We start from the raw sequence: 27,389 nt of genomic DNA on the forward strand, positions 1-27,389 counted from the left end.
AAATTGACTAAAAATAATTTCTAACGTTATGTTTTCTTCTTTTCTTACAGGTAAGCATCAAACTTCCATGGAATTTATGATTTTGTGAGTATTGAACACTGGAAAACTCATTCTAAGTAAAGAAGTGCAACCCAAAAATACCCAGAGTTAAAGTATTTCAACAAGATTCCGCTGAACAATTCTCTGCTCAAGTCTCGACCTCCCACGGAGTTCATACCAAAGAGATTGCAGGACATTAAGCGCGTAAATCTGCCCCCCCTCACCCTCAAGAATCTCTTGAAGATCCTCAACGCCCTGCACTTGAACTCCCGCTTCCTCTCTGGCAACGATATTGAACAGACAAATAATAAAAACCAGCGCTCCGGCGAACCGGACCACCCGCCGAGCCACTTGTTCCGGAAAAACTGCCGGAATCTCCCTCTTCCTCGTTTGGACCCCCCTCCGGCGCGGAGCTTTTCTCGCATGGCTGGCGCAATTATTTCTCTGATCACTTTCAGAAAGTAACCCAAAATGGCACCACAAGCAGCGGCGTCGCCGCCAGTGCTGCCCTCCGGCGGCCAGAACCTGCTACTACTACTTGTTGTCCTGTGTTGGGTACGGACATAAAAGAGGTTTCATGTAGACACTTTTTGCTTGTCTCCGAAGAGCTTGTTTGGTTGGGGTTTTTTGTCCCGTTGACCACTGGTTGGTGCCTACATTCGGGGGCAACTTGGAGGGAGAGGGGGGGGGGGGGGGTCAGGATTGATGTGTCACGGTGGTAAAAATCGCGTTCTGCAGACCGGAGCCGAAGGCTAGAGGGGTTCCCCCTCCGGGCAGAGTTCGTACTACATGAGAGTAAAACCGCAATTGCCTTTTTTGAAGTGGCTTGTGACCCTTTCGTTAAGGGGCAAAAAAAAACAAGGAGGAAAAACCGGTGCAGTGCGCGCTTTTTCGCGTAGGTTGGACCCTTTTTGCCACTGTACTCGATTGGATTTTATTTCTCAATACGGTTAGAGGCCAAACTAACCGCAAGGTTGACCGAAATGTGGAAGTGAAAGGATAAATATTGATTCGGAGAGTGCAACAGGGGCAATGTTTAAAAAGTCTCTGACTAGAATTGTTAAACTGACATCAAGCTTAGTTTAAAGTTTAGACAAGACACAAACCTTCAAAACACATAATGGCTGGTCTTGTTTAAACGATTGATGTAGTGTAATACCCTCTTAAGTCTAAGTTATTGACAGAAATACTTGCCTGATTTTTTTTTTGCTGGATCATATATTCACACTTTATCACTATTACTTAACTTATCAGGTTCGATTATCCTCACAAATGAATTTTAACACTACGATATTGAAGTCCGTAATAGAAGTGACTTGCGTTCAATAAATACTTTCACACTGGTACTTACCTTCAATCAATCTCATTATTTTTTGCAAATAAATTCCGACATTGTGAAATTGAAGTCCGTAATAGAGTTGACGGTTTTGACCTTTTGATATTTTTTTAATTTTTTTGCTACGATCAATTATTTTTAGATTTTTCCTAAATTTTGGCAACCCTCCCAACACTCACAAATCAACTCAGGCTCGCAAAAAGCACCGACAAACATAATAAATTCGTTGGCTTCTTTCGAGGTCGTCCCGCAAAGAAAAAAAGCCTCTCCAAACAAAACGTTATAGGTAATTGCCAACCTACATTATTGATAAATTCGAAACATTCCCCCACTCGACCTCGTCCCCCATGCTTCCGGCAAGCCCTCCCGCTACTTTGGAACCACTCCAAAAGCGGCGCAAGGTTCGCCAGATTTTTTGTGTCGATTCCCGGCGCTGACAATGGCGCGCTTTTTTTTTTGACGAGGCCTCGACCAGCTGGCCGCCCAGGCAGATATTGAACGTTTCACGCGGCACGTCATCATCATCAGAAGCTCCTTCGGTTCACGGTCGAAATTGTCCGCCTGTCTGTTGCGCTCGCGCGAGGAGGATGATAATGGCCATGCCACCAGGCTGAGCGGAAAAACCAGTCCGAAAATGGGGAAAAAACGAGCTCGAATGGATTGGAATAATAGGAGGTTGATAGCGCGGGCTAGAAACAACAGCAAACGGAACCTGATGTTCCGAGGATGGCGCAAAAAGTGGTCTGCGCGCAACAGCATGTGGAAATTTTGGGCAAGGATGGCAATAAACGTGGCAGTGTGGTATAGATTGGAAAACTAGCGCAGTGACACATTAGAGAGGGCAAACAGGGATTTTTTCGTGTAGGATTGCAGGACGGAATCGTTTAACAACGGTCTGGTGGTAACCAAACGGTTCTGGAAGGTTTGGAGATAATTCACTTAGAAGTAGGCAGATTAAAGCGCCTATCGGTAGGCAATCTGCTTGCTGATAAGCTCTTTGGTGACAGATTGACATTGACAGAAGTACTTACCGGAGTTGTTACAGGTTCAAATACAATCACTTATACACTTGTACTTACCTTTCAAACTCGAGTTAAATTCTATGAACGCTTCGTGAACTTCAATATTGAAGTCCGTAATTGAAGACAGGTTTTGAAATTTTTGGGTTTTCAACTCTACTGACTTGTTTTCAACTAGCTTAGAAGTAAACAGATTGAAGCGCCTTTTGATAGGCAATCTGCTTGCTTCTAAGCTGTTTTGTGACAGATTGACATTGACAGAAGTACCTACCGGAGTTGTTACAGGTTCTAATATAATCACTTTTACACTTGTACTTACCACTGATATTCGATTAAATTTCAATGAACGCTTTGTGAACTCCAGTGTTGAAGTCCGTGATTAAAGACAGGTTTAAAAGTTTTGGGTTTAACACAACTCACTTGTTTCCAACTAGCTTAGAAGTAAATAGAGTAAAGCGCCTATTGGTAGGCAACCTGCTTGCTTTTAAGCTGTTTGATGACAGAGTGACTTTGACAGATGTACCTACCGGACTTGCTACGATTCTTATTTAATCACTGTCACACTTGTACTTACCTTTCAAACTCGAGTCAATTTTAATAAATGCTTCGTGAACTTCAATATTGAAGTCCGTAATAGAAGGCATGGTTTTGGAAGTTTTAGATTTCAATCGCAATTCACTTGCACTTTGTTTTTAACTCGATAGAGAGTAGGCAGATTTAAGCGCCTTTTGGTAGGCAATCTGCTTGCTTCTAAGCTGTTTTTTGACAGAATGACATTGACAGAAGTACTTACCGGAGTTGTTACAGGTTCTAATTTAATCACTTTTACACTTGTACTTACCCTTGAAACTCGAATTAATTTCAATTAACGCTACGTGAACTTCAATATTGAAGGCCGCAATTGAAGTCACGGTTTTATTTTTCATTGGGTTTTCAACACAACTCACTTATTTTTACTTCAAATTAAGATTGTATAAGAGAAGAGTTATTCCGCTTAAAAAGAAGACACATTTAAACGCCTGGTGTAAGGCCCCTTCTTTTTTAAGCCTTTTTAGTGACAGATTCTTTAGCTTACGCTTGAACACTTGTACTATATATCACTTCTGAATTCGAATCTTCAAATCGATATTTTTGAATACTTTATGAATATTTTTGAGCGTGAAGTCCGTATTTGAGATTTGAGAGCAATTATTCGACTTTTAATGTCTTTTTTTTAACAAAGACACCAACCATGTTCTCCCTAAACCAACCATACTCATCGCAGCCAAAACACGTTTACAAAGTACTACTTCCAGCTCAACTTTCAACAAGTCCCTCACAGTCTACTGACTCACCTGGACTAATACACTGCAACTTCAACGCTTGTACTCAATTATGACAACATCGTCCCTCCTCAACTCCCCCGCACAGGGTGCGAAAACAGGACTCCGGTACTGCTAGCTGCTGCTGCTGCAACAAGCTGTTGCCCTCGAAACTTTTTGACGCAGTAACGGTTGCGCCATTAGTCCCTCCCTACTCTCGGTGGTCGTCGTCACATTCTGTACACCTGCGGCGTACAACACAGGTTGCTAGCGCAACAGGAGATGACCAGCTTTTTTGAAGGAGGGGGGTGGGGTTGTGCAAAACTCATTAAGGACAAGTCCCAGCTCGAACTTGCTCCCCTTTGAATTGACAGTCGCATTGTTCTGGAAAATTGCATCACGAATTCCCTGAGAGTGGGGACCACATCACTCTAGTCATATTTCACCTATATGTCGAGTGGGATGGTACCGCAAGACGACGACGACGACGTCTTCGAAGAAGCCAACCACAAAGATCTTCCCCACACACACACAGAGAGCATTTGTAAGCCAAAGCCATGGGAAAGCCATTCTTCACTGGATTGCATCATAACAACGGCTTTCGTTTCCTGCTGAAAAGTGGGGGGCTGGAGGCGCCTTCTACTCGCTCAACAATACCTTCCGTCTTGAGAGTAGAGTGCAAATCTTGAAGGAGTTTTCCCACAGAGTGTGTGTGTGTGCGCACTTGTGGGAAAACCTACACCGAGGAAGGAACGTTCGAAGGGAGGTTGAGATGGTTGTCGATATAAAACTGAGCAGCTAGATCTGATTATTGGATTACGCTTGAAGCCCGAAGTCTTTCAGCGCTAAGAAGTTTATGTTAGCTCTTTCTTCGTAAGTGAGTGCATGGGAATGGTTGGATTTACGATACTGTATACAATGGTTTTATGTTTTCTCGGTAGAGATTTTTTGGTTTAAAATTTTGTGGTCGATAACGAGGGGTAAACTATGTGTGAAATTCTCTGCTGAACGGATTGCATTTCAGAGCAGTGGAATGCAATCGGTTTCAGAGAGTTTTACGATTTTGACAGATTGACATTGACAGCATACTTACCAAAATCTTTGTTACGGGATCATCTGCTTTCACACTCACTTACCTTGACCACCAGCTATCACTTACTTACCTTGAGTCTTTCAATATCCTGTAGAAATTGTCTCAGATAACACGAAGTTGAAGTCCGTACTTGAAGTGTCTATTACAAAAATGTTTTTTTTATAAATTTTGAGAATTACTTTGATGAACAGATTACGTTTCAGATGCTTTGTAACGAAATCGAATTCTAAAAATTCTAGCAATTTGCCGGATTGACATTGACAAATATACTTACCAAAATAGATTTCAGGTCCTTTTGATATCACATTAACTTACTTACCTTGTCTACCAGCTAACACTTGCTTACCTTGAGTTGTTCAAAATCCAGGACAAATTGTTTTGATGACTTAACGTTGAAGTCCGTACTAGTGATATGATTAGAATTTTTTTAATAAATTTCTCTGGTAGCATGATTTTGAAGTCCGTTTTTGAAGTGACGAAATAAAGAGCTTCCTTTGGAAACTACGAAACTATGAGTTGAAGTCCGCATTAGAAGAGAACCTCATAATTTCCTTCCACTAAACTAAATAAACATCTTCTTATCTTCAACCCGGCAGCCATAAATACGATTTTTCAATTACTTGTCTTATGACACTCCCGCTCAAATCACAGACAACACAAAACAGCAAGTCGTCCCTCTTCCTGGCAGAAAACAACCCTTAAATCAAAACCGAAAATCCCAACCCGACTCGAAAAACATTCCACACGCTGTTCCAGTCAGGCAAGCCATAAATTCCGATTTTGCGGCCCCCCAAGAATTATAACTGTACCGTGCCATAAAACCAGGTTGCCTCTCAACGACGTCGTCGTCATCAGCGTCCCATCATCATTAGGACTTTATTTCCCGGTTGGAGCAATTTGACAGTTTTTGAATTTAACTCGAAAGTTTGAAGATCTGGTGAAGATTAGCAAAGACACAAACCTCTAACGAAAATTTTGTTTATACATCGCCAACGCAACATGACGCCCATAAATCTAACCCTTTTTCCAACTTGTCGCAACCTTCCCGACAATTCCCAGCTTACCCTGCTCCGCAAAAAGGCACACACATCATCCTAATAATAACCTGAAAACAGTCGTCGTCCCGATATGACCGGAATTTGCCTCCACACCAGGACAATAAAAAGCAACAGCGCTCCCCCTCCTATTTTCGGTGGCCAAACCTGTTTGCTTCAGGACACAAATCACGGTCCCCTTCAAACCCTGCCTCCAAATGTGCCCCGCAAACAAGGCATAAAAGACATGACCCCCCTCACACACACAGCCACAGAGCGAGTTCCACTGCAGTGCCATTTACGATTATGTTATAACAATAATAATAATTATGAAAGCGAAAATATTTTAACGACAAAATTTCACCGCAAAACTATTTCATGACTGCCACCTCGCTGGTGGTACTGAGAGAGAGAAGGGGGCACTTCCGTATCCCACCTCTACCTTTCCGGGGACAAGCTTTAATGGCTCATTCAATTCCTGGTGCGGCTTTGCCGCTGTGTTGGCGTTGCCTTTTCGGGGGTTCGCTTTATGGATTTAAATTGCATCACCAGGTTGGAATTACCTGGGTGACCTGAGTGGGGATGTACAAATTGAGATATTGAGCAAACTTGGTGTTGTCTTTTCTCAATTCAGATTTTTCTGAGGTTGAAAATAGCTTGTCTATACTTGAATGTGTCTTGGCTAAACTTGGTTTTGTCTAAACTTGGTATTGTCATTTCTAACTTGGTTTTGTCTTTTCTAACTTGGTTTTGTCTTTTCCAAATCTTGAGTTGTCGATGTTGAAATTGTCTCGTTTACAATTGATTGTGTCTAAGCTAAACTTGTCTTGTCTAAACTTGGTTTGCCTTTCCAAACTTGGTGTTGTCTCCCAATCTTGGTGTTGTCTTTTCCTAACCTGGAGTTGTCTGACGTTGAAATTGTTTCGTCTACAACTTATTGTGTCTTGGCTAAACTTGTCTTGTCTAAACTTGGTGTGGTCTTTTCCTAACCTGGAGTTGTCTGATTTTGAAATTGTCTCATCTACAACTGATTGTGTCTTGGATAAAAATGATATTGTCTTTCCAACCTTGGTGTTGTCTTTTCCTAATCTGAAGTTGTGTCCTTTCCAAACTTGGTGTTGTCTTTTCCAAATCTTGAGATGTCGATGTTGAAATTGTTTCGTTTACAATTGATTGTGTCTTAGCTAAACTTGTCTTGTCTAAACTTGGTTTGTCTTTCCAACCTTGGTCTTATCTTTTCCTTATCTGAATTTGTGTCCTTTCCAAACTTGGAGTTGTCTTTTCCAAATCTTATGTTGTCGATGTTGAAATTGTCTCGTTTACAATTGATTGTGTCTTAGCTAAACTTGTCTTGTCTAAACTTGGTTTGTCTTTCCAACCTTGGTGTTGTCTTTCCAATCTTGGTGTTGTCTTTTCCAAATCTTGAGTTGTCGATGTTGAAATTGTCTCGTTTACAATTGATTGTGTCTTAGCTAAACTTGTCTTGTCTAAACTTGGTTTGTCTTTCCAACCTTGGTGTTATCTTTTCCTTATATGAATTTGTGTCCATTCCAAACTTGGTGTTGTCTTTTCCAAATCTTGAGTTGTCGATGTTGAAATTGTCTCGTTTACAATTGATTGTGTCTTAGCTAAACTTGTCTTGTCTAAACTTGGTTTGTCTTTCCAACCTTGGTGTTATCTTTTCCTTATATGAATTTGTGTCCTTTCCAAATTTGGTGTTGTCTTTTCCAACTCTTGAGTTGTCGATGTTGAAATCTGGAGTTTTTTTTTAAAAGGTCCTATAAACCAAATTTTCATTTTTTGCTTTTTGGGTGTTTTTGAATACCCCTGACTCAAGGCGGTTCTAAAAACACCCAAAAAGCAAAAATTTAAAATTTAGTTTATAGGTCCTTTTCAAAAAAAACTCCAGAAATTGTCTCGTTTACAATTGATTGTGTCTTAGCTAAACTTGTCTTGTCTAAACTTGGTTTGTCTTTCCAACCTTGGTCTTATCTTTTCCTTATCTGAATTTGTGTCCTTTCCAAACTTGGAGTTGTCTTTTCCAAATCTTAAGTTGTCGATGTTGAAATTGTCTCGTTTACAATTGATTGTGTCTTAGCTTAACTTGTCTTGTCTAAACTTGGTTTGTCTTTCCAACCTTGGTGTTATCTTTTCCTTATATGAATTTGTGTCCATTCCAAACTTGGTGTTGTCTTTTCCAACTCTTGAGTTGTCGATGTTGAAATTGTCTCGTTTACAATTGATTGTGTCTTAGCTAAACTTGTCTTGTCTAAACTTGGTTTGTCTTTCCAACCTTGGTGTTATCTTTTCCTTATATGAATTTGTGTCCTTTCCAAATTTGGTGTTGTCTTTTCCAACTCTTGAGTTGTCGATGTTGAAATCTGGAGTTTTTTAAAGGTCCTATAAACCAAATTTTCATTTTTTGCTTTTTGGGTGTTTTTGAATACCCCTGACTCAAGGCGGTTCTAAAAACACCCAAAAAGCAAAAATTTAAAATTTAGTTTATAGGTCCTTTTCAAAAAAAACTCCAGAAATTGTCTCGTTTACAATTGATTGTGTCTTAGCTAAACTTGTCTTGTCTAAACTTGGTTTGTCTTTCCAACCTTGGTCTTATCTTTTCCTTATCTGAATTTGTGTCCTTTCCAAACTTGGAGTTGTCTTTTCCAAATCTTAAGTTGTCGATGTTGAAATTGTCTCGTTTACAATTGATTGTGTCTTAGCCTAACTTGTCTTGTCTAAACTTGGTTTGTCTTTCCAACCTTGGTGTTATCTTTTCCTTATATGAATTTGTGTCCATTCCAAACTTGGTGTTGTCTTTTCCAACTCTTGAGTTGTCGATGTTGAAATTGTCTCGTTTACAATTGATTGTGTCTTAGCTAAACTTGTCTTGTCTAAACTTGGTTTGTCTTTCCAACCTTGGTGTTGTCTTTCCAATCTTGGTGTTGTCTTTTCCAAATCAAAAACTCCAGAAATTGTCTCGTTTACAATTGATTGTGTCTTAGCTAAACTTGTCTTGTCTAAACTTGGTTTGTCTTTCCAACCTTGGTCTTATCTTTTCCTTATCTGAATTTGTGTCCATTCCAAACTTGGTGTTGTCTTTTCCAAATCTTGAGTTGTCGATGTTGAAATTGTCTCGTTTACAATTGATTGTGTCTTAGCTAAACTTGTCTTGTCTAAACTTGGTTTGTCTTTCCAATCTTGGTGTTGTCTTTTCCAAATCTTGAGTTGTCGATGTTGAAATTGTCTAGTTTACAATTGATTGTGTCTTAGCTAAACTTGTGTTGTCTAAACTTGGTTTGTCTTTCCAAACTTGGTGTTGTATGATGTTGAAATTATCTTTCCAACCTTGGTGTTGTCTTTTCCTAATCTGAATTTGTGTGATAAAAAAAATTGTCTCGTTTATAACTGATAGTGCCATGGCTTAACTTGTTTTGTCTAAACTCGGTATTTTATACCCAAACTTGCTGTTGCTTTTTACAAATCTTGAGTTGCCGTTGTTGAAACTGTTTCGTTTACAAATGATTGTTTCTTGGCTTAACTTGTTTTGTCTCAACTTGATATTGTCTTTCCAAACTTGGTGTTGTATGATATTGAAATTATCTCGTTTACAATTGTTTGTGTAAGGGCTAAACTTGGTTGTGTCTTGGGTAAATTTAGTCTCGTTCAAACTTGGTCCTTGAAGACACCCCTAGCTGTCCCACTTTTTGTCCGCCTCTGTTCTTTTTTGCTGTTTATCTCTGTGTCGGAACCATAATTTCTTACCCAGTTGGCGGTTGGCACCGAATCAGGCGGGCATTTTTTTTTTCGCGAGCTTCGAATGTTTTTCAATTGCAAAAGCTCCCGCGCGTCCCACCTTCTTTCACCCAACCAGGTGCGCTTGCCTATTTATGATTTTGTCAAACTCCTCGGTGGCAACCGGGGAGAGTGAGTTGTTTTCCTCGAAACGCTTGAATGAATTCCGGCACCAGTGGAAAGCAAATAATAATAAAAACCAACGAACCGGTCGGAGACCGGGCAAGGAGGACACACCAGGTAGATTTACGATTCCCCCCCGTCTACCCGACTTTCCCCCCCAGCCGAATTTGTGGGCATGTAAATTTTGGGCCCACGAGGACACACGAAACTTTTCAGTCGTATTTAAATTGCTTTATTATCCCACGTTATTATAAACATTGAGGTTTTATGACCTATTCCATCATTTGTTCTAGGGGGGGCCGCCGGTAATCATCGTGGCTTCCTTCCTTTGGGTGGTGGAACGCGAAGCCTAGCGGAAGTTGGCAAACGAGTGTAAACAAGAAAGGTTCCACGTGGCGGAGGGGTAACCAAAACCGGAACAAACATGGGTTGGCCAGAGGTTTGTTCTGAGTTGGGGTTCTGTTATGAACTTTAGGAAAGTTGTTGCAGGAACAACTTTCCTAAAGACTCTTTAAAACTATTTGACAGAAGATTTGACAGATTGACTGATGTACTTACTATTAAAGATCCTCACAATCCAGCTTCATCACTTGTACTTACCTTTTTGAAAACGACCATCGTAGTTCTTCTGAATCATTGAATTTGAAGTCCGTAATTGAAGAGTTAAAATCGGATTTGTACTTACCAGAAACTCAAGCTCACGAGTGTTTTCATTTCGGCACACCAACGTTGAAGTCCGTAATCGAAGTGAAAAATCGAATATTTCGGTTCATTACTCCTTGCGCGGATCTTCCCGATCAAAACAATTGATTTGCTCTGAACGCCAACTCATTCCGTAGTCTGATATCCTCCAACGAATCAGTCTTTCTTTCTTGCAGCCAAATTTTCCCAGAAAACGATAAATGACCTCAACTGTTGCGAAGAATTCTTTTTTCGCGTTCCGTCAGCAGCAACCAGTTGGAATAGACTAATTGATTAAATCACCTAACAGTGTGAGTTCGAAAAAAATAAATCGACTTTTCTGAGTCACGGTCAACTTTTCCCAAAGAACAGTAACTTCAAATCTATTTCAGCAAATCATGCCGCGCAGCCACGAAGTCGTCCTTTTTTTCGATCATCCCCGCGCTATGAATCGCTAAATTCGAATTAGATATTCGGGAAGTCAGTCAGATTGTTGGGAAATTCTGGGTGAGGGGAAAATCAAATTCATCATCGTGACTTCCACCAAGACGACGCGCCGCGTCTTTGGGAGTTTTTTCCTCTCAAAAAGGGAGGAAAATCACCTCACTTTTTTCCCTCTTTTTCTCGGGAAAAAGATGCTGATAAGCAAACACAATGGCGGGCGCGCTCCACACGCACACATTTCGGCGGAATAAATCGCGAACAAAGCATGGATAATAGCAGGGGCAAAAAAATGAAAGATTGTGACTGTGCCTAGCGCAAAAACAACAAGACTGTGGGGGGGAAAAGTGGCGCAAAAAACATTAAGAAAACGAATCAATCAATCTCGTTTCGGTATATTGGTTTATTGTTGCGCGCGCCCCGGCAGCTTCCGAGGAGCTTTTTCTTGCTACTGTTGCTTGCTCTCATGAGGGAGGCTCGATGTTATCCTTGGAGATGAGAACGCGACAATGTATTTGTGGCGAACAAAGATTTTGGGATTGTGGCTGGGAAAGCCGGGGGTAGGGGTGTTATTCTAGGAAATACAAGCTTTAATGTGGGCTTTAGATGACGCAAAGTGGCTTATTCATGGATTTAGTGGATGCTTTTAAGTGAATCAATATAGCAGAGTTATTTTTAGAAAGAAGTTAAAGGAAATACTAACATGGAAATATAAACTAGCTTTGACAGTGTGACATTGACAGAATTACTTACCAGCAATTAGATACTCGTACACGAATAACTGCATCATCTGCTTCCACTTTAAACTAACACTTGTACTTACCCCAAATGCTTCAAAGTTCGCTTGAAAATCACTTTTGTTATATCGATATTGAAGTCCGTAATAGAGGTGGAGAAATCACGAACTTTAAAAAATAGCCTGAATGTATGCAATCGAAGTGCAGACAACCTCCATCAAGTCATTTTCACGAATAAATTTCCCACAAAAAAAGCAAACACACTAACCAACAGCGTCAACTCATTCATTTCACGTCTTGTTTTGCTGTGATTGTGCGAAACGAGCGTCCAATGCATCATTCGGAACAACTTTGACTCAATGCGGTATTTTTTCCCCCCAACGACACCAATCGCCAATGAATGGCCCCGAAAATCCCGAGGAAAGAAAATAACATAAAATTATCATTTATTTGCAGTCGTTCGTCTTTGCCGGGCAAGTTTTTCCTTTCCCTTCCCCCCTCCCCACCCAAATTCTTTTGTGAAAGTTCGGAAAATCACTTTTAAGCCTTTTCCCGCAAAATGAAACACTCTAAGAGAAGAAAAACACAGCGGCGAAGAAAAAAAGGAATGGACGCGGTTTTCGGATAAATCGGCAATATTGTTGCCTGTTGCGGAAGGCCGCAGCAACTTGAGCGAGAGAAAAAAAACGCAAAGAAAAACTCATTCAAAGAGAAAAGTCTTTTCATTGCGAGAAAAATGCCGAATGGCTGCTGCAGCGGACGGAAAGAATTATCAATTAAATGTGGAAATAACGAATGGAAAGAAGCTTTTCCCGGCTGGCCGAGCCGGGTTGAGACAGAAAGAAGCTGTTATTGCAGTTTAAAATTTATATCGTGTTTTGCTGCAAGTTTTCTTTCTTTCTTTTTTTGGGTTGCGAGAAATGCGGCGGTTTTTTCGTTGTGTGCTTTCCATTGTGCGTGAAAAGAATTTGAATTGGAAATGGAGTTGGATGAAAGGCGTGTTTTGCGGCTTGGGTTATGAAAAGATATTTGTTTTTCTTGGGAATAAGACATCGATTTATGAAATTTATTTTTGTTCAATTTTTGTATAAACAATTTGACAGATAATTTAGAGATATTTTTAAAGATGTATCCTAAACGTAAAGACTTCCATCATTGTCATGATTTTTCGTTCAAAGATATAAATTTTGCGTCGCTTTCAATATTTTGACAAAATTCCTTCAACAAATTGTTTTTAATAGTGCCCTACACATGCTGATTCCTTTTGGTAACGATTATCCCATTCCTTGTAAAGTTATGGATATCGTCATTAATCAATGATTGCCAACTAGAACGTCAATGACTGTGCCACAAAATTATATAAATTTTGAAGCACAATTGATTTAGATCAAAAATCCTTTTAGTGGCTTCAAGAAGGCAACAACCGGCCCATGCTGATTCCTTTTGGTGCTGAAATTCGTTAAATTGAATTTAATACAGAATATTTTATAGTGATGATCAATTTTCTTCGAAAATGATCAACGGCTTCACCTTAAGCAGAAGATCATCACTATTCTTCGAAACCTCTCCAAATTGCTTAAATCATGAAAAATATTCGGAATATCAAAAGTCGCTTAGAAAATACAAAAAAAGTGGAATGTGTGAGGCAAAACAATCTAAATATTGCTAAATGATTCAGAAAAATCGATTGTAATCGATTGACATAAAAAAATATTCGAAAACAAATAGGTTTATATTTTCTTTTGAATTACAAATTCAAAAAAATAAAAGAAATACTATTTTATGTTTTTGTTCCTTGGCTCTGTTCAACGCCGTTTGATTTGAAAATTACTGAATTTCTAATTTCAAGCATAATATTGACGCATATTGAAAAAAAAGTCACAAATTTTGTATGCAATATTTCAGTTTTGCAATTGAAAAAATGTAACATATTTTTTCTCAAAATTTCACGTCCTAAATTGATTTACAAACTTCAAAATTAAAATTTACAGAAATTGAAGAATCATTCCACACCATTGTTTATTCAAAAGTAGTTTACAATTGAATTAACATTTTTATCCTTTTAAATTTATACATTTTTCTAATTTTGTAACTGTTCCCTGATTTATTGGAAAAGCATTACATAAATTTTTCAAGTCACAATTTTTGGATTTTGAGATCTTGGCACTAACGTCATGATTCGAAATCCGGACACTTAGTACCATATTATTTTTGTTATAGCTGGCAAAAAATCATGTAATAAGTTGGAAATGTAGAAATATCATCAGGATTTAGTATAAACAGTCAGTTTTAAGAGAATGCATGTAAAATATGTCTTTTCTAACAATTTTTCATCACAATTTGAAAATTAAAATGACTTGTTGTGCTTCGAATCCCGGACACTGTCAAAAGCTGATTCGAAATCCGGACACTTTTGCTTCGAATTCCGGACACTCGATTTTGCTTATGAATCGCACAAATTTTGACTGAAATGTTAGTGAATGGCATTCTTTAGGTCTCAAATAAGCTGTTAACATCAAAACAATCGATAGTTTATATAAAAATTTGCTAGAATTTAAGGAAATCAAAAACATAAATTTCTGCTTTGGCTTCTCGGTGCTTCGGACGCCTATGAAATATTTCCGTTGAAATGTTTCACATCTTTGGTAAACTTATAATTTTATTTTATTTCATTGTTTTGGCATTAACTACAGCGTTCAAACAAACTTTAAATGAAAGTTGTTGTTAGAATCCATCAAATAACACAGTTTTGACATTCATAATGCGAACTTATATCCAAATAATTGATAAAACAAGTTGACGTGTCCGGGTTTCGAAGCGTCCGGGAATTCGAATCATGACGTTATTCAATTTGAAGTTTTTTTTTTTCAAAGGTCCGATAGCATATGAAATACAATAGTTTCAAGGATAAAAAAAAACTCCAGAAATTATATAATTGTAAATCATTTAAAGGATTTTTGAAATGTCGAAAATACGAGCTGAAAATAAATAAAATAAGTAAATTAATACTTCTCGTTCTCATTGTTTTTTTTTTTTGTATTCGAAATATAATTATGAAATGCAAAAATTTTAGAATAAAAAAAATGGAAATTAGAAATTTTTAACTCCAACCAATTTCTTTTAATGTATAATTAATCGAAATGATTTGATTAATAATAGAAAAAAATGAATGTTCAAAGACTCGAATTTAGATCTAGAACTAAAAATTAGAACCTAGAGTACAAAAAATGTGAAAATCTGCAATGTTTTACTTTTTAAATCAATAAAAAAAATCCACCCAATATCTTTTAATGTAGAATTAATCAACAAGATTTGATTTATATTTAAAAAATGAATTTTTATAGACTCGAATTTGGACATTTTGTAATTTAAATATTTGTTTACCATGAGCATTATACATTTTGAAATTTTCAATTGTTTTTTTTTTTTTTTGTATGAAGTGTTTCCTAGTAACATTTCAGGTTTTAAGTAGGCCTGTAGGTTGGATGAGGTTTTTCAGAACCTTGATAAAACCTGTGGTTTTAAAAATATTACAATGGTTGAATAATTAGTTGGTATAATTTTCAAATCATGAATTGAATTCTGAAATATTTTTAATAATTTCAAATTAATTTAGAACGGTGATCAAGTATAAATCCAACCGTAATAATTTTTGTTGATGTAATGAAAGCGATCGTTTTAAAAAAAGCAGTTTCTGAAGATTTTTAATTTTTTTTAATGTTATTTTTTTGATTTTTTTTTTTCAATTATCAATAAAAACAATCAAACATTGTCTTTAATATCCCTGAGGTTTTGATGAAAATAATACTTCCTTTTCTGTAACTATTAAATACTTTTTGGAATATTCTTGATTGCTGAAAGATTTAAAAAAATGTAGATAATAATTAATTACAAAAAATAACCTTAATATTCGTGCTAAAATATCATTTAATAAGTGATCATCAAACAAATGATTGGAAGGATTATATTAACACGAAAAGGAACAAGTTTAATAGAGTTTTGTATGTTATATTTGTAAATTCAAACAATGGAATCAACCAGGATCACCAGCATTCCTGTTTACATTTAGGAAAATGGCTCTTATATCCCTCGAAATAACCTGGACATTGATATTTAAATTATTATTATTATTATTATTATTTTAATTATTATAAAAACTTTTTAAAATAGTTTCCAATAGTTTTACACTCGTAAAAAATCTTCAAATTAAAAAATCGATCTAAACTTAAGTTAGTCGCCAATAAGTCGCCAGAAAAGATTTTTGGAAAATCTCTGAACTATTATAAAAATATAATAGATAAACATTGACAGATTTACTTACCAACAAGTGTCATCAGCATTTACAAACACGTAACATACAAAAATACACGTACTCACCTCAAATGTCTCCAATCAACCTCAGCATCACATTTTTTGCTGCGGATACGGACTTCAAGTATTTGAGATGAAGAATTTTGTGCACTTTAAATCGTTTCAAACAATAAAATATATTATTTTGAAAACTGAAGTCAGTTTTTGAAGTGAGATGTTACAATTCTAGAATTATTCTTTATCGAATCGCTTAAAATTCCAAGCAATTGTAAATATTTTTTCAAAACAACAACAATCTTCTCAAGTTCCTCCCCAGCGCAATTTTTTCTCTCCAGACTCCGTCTTGTTACGCAAGAGACGATTTCCCGGAGTAGCTTTCCAGCTTGTCTGCGTTTGTCATCGAGCCACGAGGACTTCACCATTATTAAATGGCTCGGCGGTTGATTATTCAATGAGGATCAAATTGTCATTGAAAATATCCCATTAATTCAGACAAGGTTCGGATGGATGGGCTGTACGAGAATCGACGACAACAACCGATGTGGAAACAGGAAGTTGCGAAAAAAAAATAGCTTGTGAGAGATGGTTTCAGCAGGGTTGGGAAAGTTACGACTGATTCCAGTGATTTTTCCCAACCCTGCTTCTTCAAGACCAACTCCCGACGACATGAGAGTACGGCGAGGATAAATTTCGTTATCGCTTCTAAACGATTGATGAGCTACTGGTTGGTGTGTGGACCGTCGGCAGGGTGGGTGTCCTGCTGCTCCGGAACATCACATTTCAGGGAGAAAGCCGAAGGTCCTGGTGTGGGAGGACGTTAAGTTAGATTATGGTTTTTCGCACTTGGTCCGCAAGGCGGCGAAGGAAGGCAGGTTCGTCACGAAGCGTCGGTAATGATCGAATTAGATGCAATTTGAGCAGGTCATAAACACTTACTTTTGCGCTCTCGGATTCCTTATCGATTCCCTGAACTGTTGGAGGGGAGGGAGTGGGACCTTAATGACGGATCGTCAGCTCGTACGCGCGCAGCGGCCCCTGGAATATGCGTTACGTGATAAGAGCCTTCAAGTGCTTTTATTATCTTAATGGCGCGCAGTAGAGCCAAGTTTCGAGCTCAGCTGCTGCTTCCAGGGAAGGGAGGAAACTTTTCCCAGAGAGACTTCCAAGCATCCAATAATAACTTTGCGGACAAGTTGAATCGCCGAATTTGGCGTCGTGGCAACGCTGGAGATGTTTAATTAAATCCTTGCGAGACTTCTGGCCGGCTTCCCGGGGAAGTTTGCCAGTTGTTTGGAAGTTGTCATGCCCAGCTGGATATCGGAGTCGCTGCTGCTGTGGTGGTTGTTGCAGTAATTGAATTATTAATATCATGATTGCGTCGATTTCAAACTCCAAGGATCATCTTCTCCGCGGGGATCCGGACGTGATTCGAAGTTGGCTGAGATTTAGTGGCCTTTTATCTGTCTTTAACTTGATTTTTTGGTAATTTTAACGAAAAGAATCCTAGTCCTAGTCCTAACATGAGTCTACAATTTAAATGGAACTTTAAAAAACTTATTCTAACAAATTGACAGTTTGACATTGACAAAGTTACTTACCAACCATCACATTCTGGAATCATCAGCAGCATTCACTTCACTGTTTACACTTGTACTTACCCCAAAAGCTTCAAACCGCTTAAAAACAGTTTTGTCATATGGATATTGAAGTCCGTAATAGAGGTGACGAAATAAGTCAAACTCTCTAGAACGTACTTGATCTAGATTCTGGTTTGCCAAACTTATTTTTTAAACATTGAAGTCTAAAATTGAAGTAGAGCTCTACTCTAGAGATTTAGGAAAGTCCATTTTTGGGCTTGTGAACATCAACATAGTCATTTATGAAATCGTTTTCCTAATTTTAAACCAGAAAAGCTTCTTTGCGTCCATCCAAGCGTTTCAGCACCATCCTGCCATCAATTTTCAGCAAATTATGATAATATTATCCTTATTTATCCACTGACAGGTCCCTCCTTCATACAATACTCTCCCCTTCCCCTTTAAAATGCCCCTCCGGCAGCCTTCTCCAAGCTATTCTATTTATATTCAAAACATCCATCAGGAAAACGACGACGACCTGCCCCGGACGACCAGCCCACCTTCAGCAGCAGCAGGTTGATAATGCAAAATTTACATATTTCCCCCCCAATGGCTGAGGATTTTCCCCAATTTGTCCTGTTGAGCTTCTCTTCCGAGGACGAGGACCTAACCCCACTTCAGAAAACCGTAATTTCATCATTAAAAACACACTCACTAGAGTGGACCGAGTAACTGAAACTAGACTTCCTTAAGCCACTCACTAGCGCTAATAAATGTGTTTTTATGAAATACTGCGTTGCATTAAAAAAACAGGGCCAGCTCGGCCGGAATTCATTCATTTTGCCAACGCCCGCCACTGCAGAGTGCGAAATGCGGATATTCAACTCCCACTTCCGGTACGGGGTTCCCCCCTCACCTGAACTGTGTTTGCTGTCAACACCAAATCGAGTCGCTTTTCTTATGGTATACATTTGTTATGGCACGATTCGTGAAGCAAAATCGACGCAGTGTACGTGCTTCAATTTACGTCTGGCCAATAAAGGAGGTATTAAACTGTGTGACAAACAAACAAACTCGCACTTTTTGACAGTTGCCCTTATTTGCTGAAACGTCAGACTGCATGCATTTTGCATTGTTTGCGAGTTTGGTAAACTGTCAAACACGAAAAAAGGTTTTTTTTTGTCATAATCTAATACCTCCCTAAGACAGAAGTTTAGGCAACAAAATATTGCGGAAATTATTATTTTTTAAAGAATTTTTAGAATAGGAGTTATATAGTGTACAAAAACGTCTTGTTCACCGCCATTCCTCCATGACTTATTGCCAACTTACCATAACCCAAAATCAGCATAAAATGAACACCATCGGAATTAGGTCGCTACAGGTTCGCCAAGCCTGGATGAGGAGAAAAACATTTCCTCTACTCAAATTCTTGTATTTGCATCGCCATTATGAGGGGCAAACTCAACCTTTTCTTTTGCTATAACTTCTTTACTTACAAGAAAGGGGTTGTTCCAGAACTACGCGCCACACGCACATTTGAAATCGCTCAGTTTTTGTCAAAAATCAAACTTAATCAGTTATGAGTAAATATCTGTCAGAATTAAGCGATTTGTACTCAGAATTCAACGAAATTTGAAAGAAATTCAAATTTTAAAAATTTCCGTAATTTCTGGACAACCCACCCCATCATTCTTACTATCTTGTTGCTTCGCAAAAGGTTGGCCGCTGTTGTCTGCCACTGTTGTTGTTCGAAGTAATTTATTTGCATTCTCGTGCTGTAACAGCAACAACAAACAACATCAGCGCTGGCAGAACAAAACTACACGCCCCATGACTGTGTCGGAATAGTAATAGAAGCTAGGTGGTGGTGGTGGCGCCAAACATCAACAATAACAACAACAAGAAAAAGCAACAAACACACAATGGCGGCCGCGACGCCACGTCGTAATGACTTGAAGAAGTCGCTGCATAGAATTGGGATTGAAGATGGTGCACCGTGCTAGAAGAGAATGAAATATTTCGAGTGAAATATTTCAGTTTTGACAGAAACCTTCGAAGCTGAAGCTGAAAAAGCGAAAGCTGTTACTTGTTCAAGCAATTTACTTCAGACTCACCGACGTTGACCCCAAATCTCTTCTCCTCATTTCAGGCTACACCCCGGACATTACGCACCACTTCACCGCCTATCTGCCAACCAAGCTGGAACATGAAGCCGGCGGTTACTCCCAGCAGACGACGCACTACATCCTGCCTCCGACGCCAACGTCCCCTCCGCGGTCGCCCCAGGAAGATCGGAGTCCGTCGCAGTCGCCAAAGAAGACGTCGCTCTTCACGAGCAGTTCCGGCGCGGCGCTGTCGTTGCCCCCCAAGAAGAAGGACATCTACCGGCCGTACTCGCTGGACGACAGGCCGAGGAACTACGAGATGCGGATCCCGGCGGAAGAGGACCTGCATGCGGCGCACGCGATTCTGGACTTGAGTGCTTCGACGGCCTTTCTGCCGCCGCCGGCGCCACACCAGCTGCTGCAGCACCATCACCAGCAGCAGGTTGTGGTGGAGGACCGGGGTCAGCATACGGTGCCCAGTTCGTTGGGTTCGCCCGAGCAGAACGAGAACAAAAACAGCACAAACACGCTGGAGGATGGCGGGTCTAGCAAGACGGTCGCGTACACGTACGAGGCGTTCTTCGTGAGTGACGGCAGGTCGAAGAAGAAGGTGGCGGATCCGAAGACGGTGCTGGAGACCAAGGCCAAGTACACGTGCACGGAGTGCGGCAAGCAGTACGCGACCTCGAGCAATCTGTCGCGGCATAAGCAGACGCACCGAAGTCTGGACTCGCAGTCGGCGAAGAAGTGCATGACCTGCGGGAAGGCGTACGTCTCGATGCCGGCACTGGCGATGCACGTCCTGACGCACAAACTGTCGCACAGCTGTGGAGTCTGCGGCAAGCTGTTTTCGCGACCTTGGCTGCTGCAAGGTCATCTGAGGTCACACACCGGCGAGAAACCGTACGGATGTGCCCACTGCGGCAAGGCCTTCGCCGACCGGTCAAACCTGCGAGCCCACATGCAGACGCACTCCATCGACAAGAACTACCAGTGCCAGCGGTGTCACAAGACGTTCGCCCTCAAGTCGTACCTCAACAAGCACCTGGAGTCCGCCTGCTTCAAAGACGACGGAGTGTTGCCCCCGAACGGGTGCATGAGTCCGCTCGGGTCGTGCTCGGACAACAGCATGGACATCGACATCGAGAACAATAACAACGTCAAGCTCGAGCTGACCGGCAGTCCGCACAAGCTGGTCATGAAGAAGGAGCACAACAACAACGAGGAAGCTTTAAATCAAAACTTTGCCACGCTGGCGGCGGCCGCTGCCAGTGCGAGTGCCGCAACCAGCAACATACTCGTGATGAAGAACGGAAACCTGCTGACCACGATGGCGAACCCGTCGGCCGCGGCGGCCGTCCTGCTGGCGTCCTCCAGCCATCCGGTGCACATCAACGTCAACTTCAGCGGGTAACCGCTGGTGGATGCGGCCGCCTCGCTGGCCGCCCCCAAGGCGTACCGAATCATTTTAAACTGAAGCCCTAACCTAATCGCTTAAGGTAGTAGTTTTGAAGTTCTTCTTTCTCAAACTTTCCTAGTAGAGAGTGCAGGGGAAACCGCACGGCGAGAATCAGTTGACTCGAGTACCCCTCGGCAACGTCAAATCTGACAGCTTGTAATCACCCGAGGGGTGAGTCAACTGCCGGTCAAAAAGCGGTGCCGTTTGTAAGTAGTTTCCGTTTCATTTACTCTTATTAACTCTGAGCAAACGCGTCAAGGTCGCCCTCATTAAACCTTTACATATACTGCATCTAGCGACATCCAACCTGTAAACAAACAAGTATTTACACGAAAACAAACGCATTATAAAATTTTATCCAAAAACGTTTTAAAAAAGGCAACCCAGCAAGCAATCCCTGATAGCAATTCGGTTCAATTAGTCAAAAGACACGTTTCAATTAGCGCGCTGATGCGCAAATCGGACGGCCCCCCGTCCCCCGCTGTAAAACACCACTATTATTATTATTGAACAACAACAAACACACTTAACACAAACACCTGAAATGCTAATCAAAGAACAAAGCAGTAGGCCGCCGCGCAACTAACCTTAATTACCAAGCTTCAAACTCGTTACATTGCGTTCGTTCCCGCCGGCGACCCCTCGGCCGCTTCTGACGTTTGACTCCTTATCGAGCTCGCTCGCGGTTATCAGAGCCACTCTGGAATGTCAAATGTCGTCGACACACAGGAAGACAAAAGTATTTTGTACTACGGGGGGGCACTTTGTTAGTCCTGCCAGCAGCGCCCTTATCGGTGGCAATGGATCAGGAAATGTCACCCCCCAACGGTGGCGTCGCCGACCGGAGGGAGTCAAAAAATGAAGAAATAAATATCACCGGCAGTGGGTACTGATAAGTGGAGTCACGCCACGAGAAGGTCTCCTGCGGTGTGACAGGTCTTCATTTTCGTCGTCTTATCGGGACGGTTTTCGGCGGGGTGGAGTGGAATTTTGGAAGAAGGCTGTGGGATTTTTATGGCGACGCCATTATGGCGCGACGCGAACAAGTGTCAAAAGCGCAGTGATGCCAGTTCGTTTCGGCCGCAAAAATCTCCAAACAAACTCCGGAAGGCAAAAAAATCCCTCCTACAAGCAATTTTACCCATTAATCATTCCCTTTTCGAACGTTCCATCCGGTCCGTTCCGTCCCGAAGTCGGTCCCGACCCCCCTCTGGGCAGGAACTATTTATTAGTATTTATTCAATTATTTATTCATCGCCGCTGTTTCGCCCCTTGTTCGACGACGAGGGGCGCCTAAGTAGCCCGTGTCGTTTGCTAGTTATCGTTATCTCACGATCACCCCCTCGGACCGTGGTCAGTGCACGGAAGAAAATCACTTTTGACAGGTTAATTTGGTGAAACATTTCAACGAAAGAGGTTTGAAACATTTCCACAGACAAGATGGTGTGGTGGTGGTGCAAAACTGAAGCTAAACGAAATCATGAAAACGTCCAAACAACTAAGGTAAACAAACACAATTTTAAGCAAATTCAAGTATTAGTCCCCCTTCGGAAGTGATGCCAAAGGCGTCGCAGGAGGGAAAAATGTTTTAAAAACAAACCAAAAGTTTTCGTTATCAAAATGTAAACAACCCAAAAAGGAAAAGTTACAATCTCGTTCTGTTTGACCCCAGTGGTTTTTCGAAAAACAACAAAAAACACAAAAAAGTCTGTAACATAGTAGAAACAAACCAGTAAGCAGCTCTAGGCAGGTTAAGGGTCTCTTTTAGGACAATTAGTGCGTAAGAGGAATGACATGCAAAGGCAAATACTTATATTGTTAATATTGGTTACGCGAGACGAGAGAAACCGTAAGTTAGTGAAAGAGATAATAACTTTAGCGTGCGTAAGGTTAAACAAAACATTGAAAAATCTAGTCTTCACCTAGTCCTAGGCGATCGCAGCTCCCCGCGGGGAGCCGAATCGTTGAAAACAACAGGAAACCCCCCATAAAACTCATTCATACTTTGAAACTTCTTCTAGTTCTGTAGTCTGTAAGCTGTAAACTTTCGACCTACTCGAAAAGTGCTGCTGTAAAACTTCAACCTTCACGCAACCCCTCAATCTGGCAACCCTGTGAACTGTCAAAAGCAATACGTAAACAACCTAAACAAAAGAGTCATGAAATATTTCAAAACACATCAAAGTCACAAAAACAACGAATCCGTTCGCGCAGCAACTGACGGGTAGGTGCGAACAAACGAATTATAACCTAGAAAACAAAACTAACGTAAACCCAAAACTCAAGCAACGAAAGTTCTGAACGAAAAGCAACGTTTCTCAAACAACGAATTAGGCCGTAAGTAAAACAATTGTACTTTCTTCTAGGTTTTCCCCTTCTTTGTCTCACTCGTTTTCTGTTTTTCCTGTACATAGTGATCTCACCTTGACGGTTCTGTCAGCTGTCAGTTTTGGTTTAAATTTTGTGAAAATGGCGCAGCGCCGCCATTTTGAAGCAAATCAGTGAATAAGCTGCAAATTAAGAAAGAAAAAAAAACGCTTCTTTAGATGTTGATTGAGTACTGGAAACTGCAATTTTACAACGCGTAATCAAACTAAACAGAATTCTGAAAAAAATATATACAGTAGCAGAGAGGAGATGGTAGATCTCGTAGCCTTAGATTTTATAAACAACAAGCAAGCAAAACCAAAAGGACGCTTTTCCAAACCATGTAAATACGCAGCTGTCACTCAAAATAGCTTCAAAGCGGGAAATTAATTTGTCAAATCAATCATCTTCATTTTGGTTGGTCAAGTGGGGTGCCGGACCCTCCCGGATAATGAATTATCTTCTCACCAAACCCCCCCGACGACGACGACGGGGGTTGACAGGTGTCAGAGCCGGGGTCCCTCCTCGGCGGTAATCAAGTGCAAGATAAAGCATCCCAAATTGACACTTTTCGAAAGAGTTGAGTGAGTGAGTGAGCGAGCGAGAGTTGTTTTGAGGTTAGGTTTAAGGATCTTCTTTATTTTCTTCGCTTGCCTTCGTCTTCTTCCTTCTTCTTTTCGTCATTTCTTTCCAAGACCCCCTTCAGAAAAAAAGCAATCGACGACGAGCGACGACGTGCTGATGTGGACGCGGAGATGTGGGTAACACGTGCAATAGGATTTGAACCTGGGGATTTGGTGGGGCTGGTTGGCCGCGCTGGCGGCTTCCGGCCGCCTTTTCCCACGGGTGGAGTGTTGAATGTGAGCAGAGTGTGGAATTTAGAGGTTAAGTTTCGAGCTAAATGGTTTGTTTTTATTCTGACGTTTGAAACATTTCGTGGTTGGGAACGACATTTGCCAAACGAAATGTTTCAAGCGCCTTTATAAAATAAGTCGCTTTTCCTTCTTCAATGGTTGGTGAATGATTGATGAAACATTTCATCAGTCAATTTTGACACGTATTGGTTTGACATCTGTCACAACAAAGTCAAATTTCGTCAAACTTTTGAACCATATTGTTGAACTGATTTCGATAGATCCGTGGAAGATTTTCTTGAAATGTTTCGTTTGTATCGAACTGTCAAAAATCTACCAAATCAGCACATTGATTACACATAAAACTGTGGTAGAAGGTATTTACTGGCATTTAAAACAATCAATTTTTGACAGTTTGACGCCAACGAAATATTTCAAGACAATCTACCGCGGTATCAGAATCACTTCAACAATACCATTCGGTTAAAAAATTCAAATTTGATGAAAAATTTCATTATTTTTTTCTCAAACGATGAAGAAGGGAAGCGACAACAGTTATCATAAAGGCTTGGTTGCACTGAATTAGTTTTCAATGCTAAATAAGTGCATCAAGCCTGCTAAAATGAGCTTTTTTCAATGCATTGTATAGTCAATTTGAGCATTTCGTTTCTTCGGATGCGTGAGATCCCTACTGATGGTTCCGGAGGTTCCCGGAAACGGGTCTCGTCGACCATCGACAGTCAATTCTAATTTAATCTCTCATCATGACGCAATTATTTATCCATCCAGACGTTGGGAAATATACGAGAGCTTTAGTCCACTATGTAATCGAGCAATTAGTAGAGCCCATCCTCATACAGAAATCCATATATTTATCTATACTAAAAACACCATAACCTACAAACACTATATAACTTTCGGTAAACAAACCCTTGTTAATTATTACCCCCTATTCTCAGCAGTAGAGTTAACTACGAAATCTCCCGCGGGATCCCAACCTGCCCTTAAGCCGGACCAGTGTTGGCAGATTCCCGCGGGCAGAGATCCTTTCTCAAGTAAATTAATTCAATTCGCTAACGTAAGGCCATTTGCAACACGATTGTAAAGAAACGGAGTGTGCTCTAGTCAAACAAGAAAAAACTAACCTAAAACAAAGTATAGTCTGTAAACATTTCCAAAACAAAAAAGATTCGCGAGAGGCTTTTCAACGATCTCAATTTAGTTAAGGTGAAGGCGCCCTCTCTTTCTCTCAGGATCGTTAGGGTTCAAAATGGCGTCGCCGGCTGGAAACGTCAAACATAAAAAAAAAACAAAAACAATGTACATAGCAAGGCCCCATACAGTAGAACGAAAACCAAAAATTAGCCCAACCTAGTTAAGCGAGCAGCCTCCGGGAGACTGCGTCCAGTAGTGGTAGTGTATTGTTTACATTTTTTGTAATCCCCTAACCTAATTTTGACAAGTAGTTTTCAAACTAAACTTGAAAGCGTAGCGAAATTTACTAAATGAAAAAGGGCAGCAAAAGGATAAAACTTCAAAAGTGTAGCCGCTATTTCCCTTTTAAATTTTAAAACTCTCCTAATAAGGTTCATTTAATATACTCAACTATTTATAAATTATTTATTTATTTAAATTATTCAAACCCCCTATGCTAAGAAAAGCGTAACTTTTAGCCAGTACTGAATCATATACTCATTGATTTGATCATTTTACTCTAATAAAAAAAAATGAAATGAAAAAGCAATTAGTCACTAGCGAACAGCAGAGCAATTGTAAATAAGCAATATATTACACAAAGAGATGCAAACATGACACAAGTTTTAATGACAAGCAGCAATTAATACTTTTTAAAAACGGTAACCGACACTCAACAACAACAAATGAGAGAAAGAAAGAAAAAAAACTTACACACACAACCCATAACAAGTAAAGTTTAGTAGTGAGCAATATATATATATATTTAAAAAAGACGCGATCAAAACGGCCGATTGCACCAAGCAAAAAGTCATATTTTTATAAAACAAGCGAGGCAGAAGTGAAAACAAAACAACAACAAAAAAATGAGAAAAACAAGACGACACGCTTGAAATATTTCACGACCCCTCAAAAAGTCGGAGTGAAATGTTTCGCAAAACAACCCAGTGACAAGCGGAAGCAAAGTGAAAACAATGAATGAAAATGCATACAGTACTTATTGATTAAAATTGATGATATTATACAATAAAAGGAAACAAGAAAAAAACCTATTATTTAAGAGTAGTGAACCGCAAAAAAAAACATTCAGAAGAAGAAAAACTATTATTATATTATTATTGATTGAGAACAAGCAGAAAAAAAGTGGCGCAGAGAAAAAGTGAATGAAATATAGAGAAAACAAAAAAAAACATTTGAAAAGTTTATAAAGCAAAACACACACTTGTTTTCATTTCCGTTCTGATTTTGGAACCCGTTTCTTTCGAACTGTCCCTGTATTGTTTGGTCTGTCTCGGTCTGTCTTTATTCCTCGGAGAATCATTTTAGTCCGCCTTGTTTCTATTCTTTTGGAGAAATTCACCTCGTTTTTTGCCTAAAAGTAACAGTAATATAGGGTAAGTGCCGGTAAGTACTCAAAATTGGCTTTTTAACTGTTTGAAATTTCGATGCTTGAAACATTTTGCACTTGTTTTTTGAAAGTTTTAGTTGTTTGAAGTGCTACTAGAAACGAGTTGGATTTTACCCTTTTTATCTCTTTAAAATTCTAATTTCTTTTCTTGCTTGTCCAATTCTCTTTCTAAACTTTTCGTTTTACGTTAGCATAACAAGTAATGTTTTGCACAGTAAACTAGTTAGAGCAGTCAATCGGTAGAATGTTCCTTCAAATGGGGGGCGAAACTGAGAGTTGTTTTTTCCCGTGGTAAAATGTAAAAATAACTATTCAAAAGCTAACTAGACTAGAATAAAGTAGAACAATGTGGATAGTTTGTAAATTGTAGGCGGACTTGAAATAATTTAGAAAAAAAAACATTGTAAGCATTTCATAAACAAACACACTCACTTACATGACATCAAAACACACAAAAATTGCATGCATCTTATGATTTAAAAATGTATTAAAGAAAACTGCTTTAGCTATTTTTG

At 39.8% G+C, this 27,389-nt stretch overlaps 1 protein-coding gene across 1 annotated transcript in view; it reads left to right on the forward strand.

Annotated features, from left to right (window-relative positions):
* Positions 1-26,681, forward strand: part of LOC6051351 (protein escargot) — an 87,165-nt gene extending 60,484 nt beyond the window's left edge. The window contains exon 2 of the mRNA XM_038261826.1: positions 19,637-26,681. Coding sequence (XP_038117754.1) covers positions 19,637-21,006 — 1,370 coding nt within the window. The 3' untranslated portion in view covers positions 21,007-26,681. The remainder of the gene's footprint in view (positions 1-19,636) is intronic.
* Positions 26,682-27,389: the final 708 nt, after the last annotated feature.

Source organism: Culex quinquefasciatus, chromosome 3 (genome assembly GCF_015732765.1).
Source record: "Culex quinquefasciatus strain JHB chromosome 3, VPISU_Cqui_1.0_pri_paternal, whole genome shotgun sequence".
In the NCBI taxonomy this organism is placed as follows: Eukaryota; Metazoa; Arthropoda; class Insecta; order Diptera; family Culicidae; genus Culex; species Culex quinquefasciatus.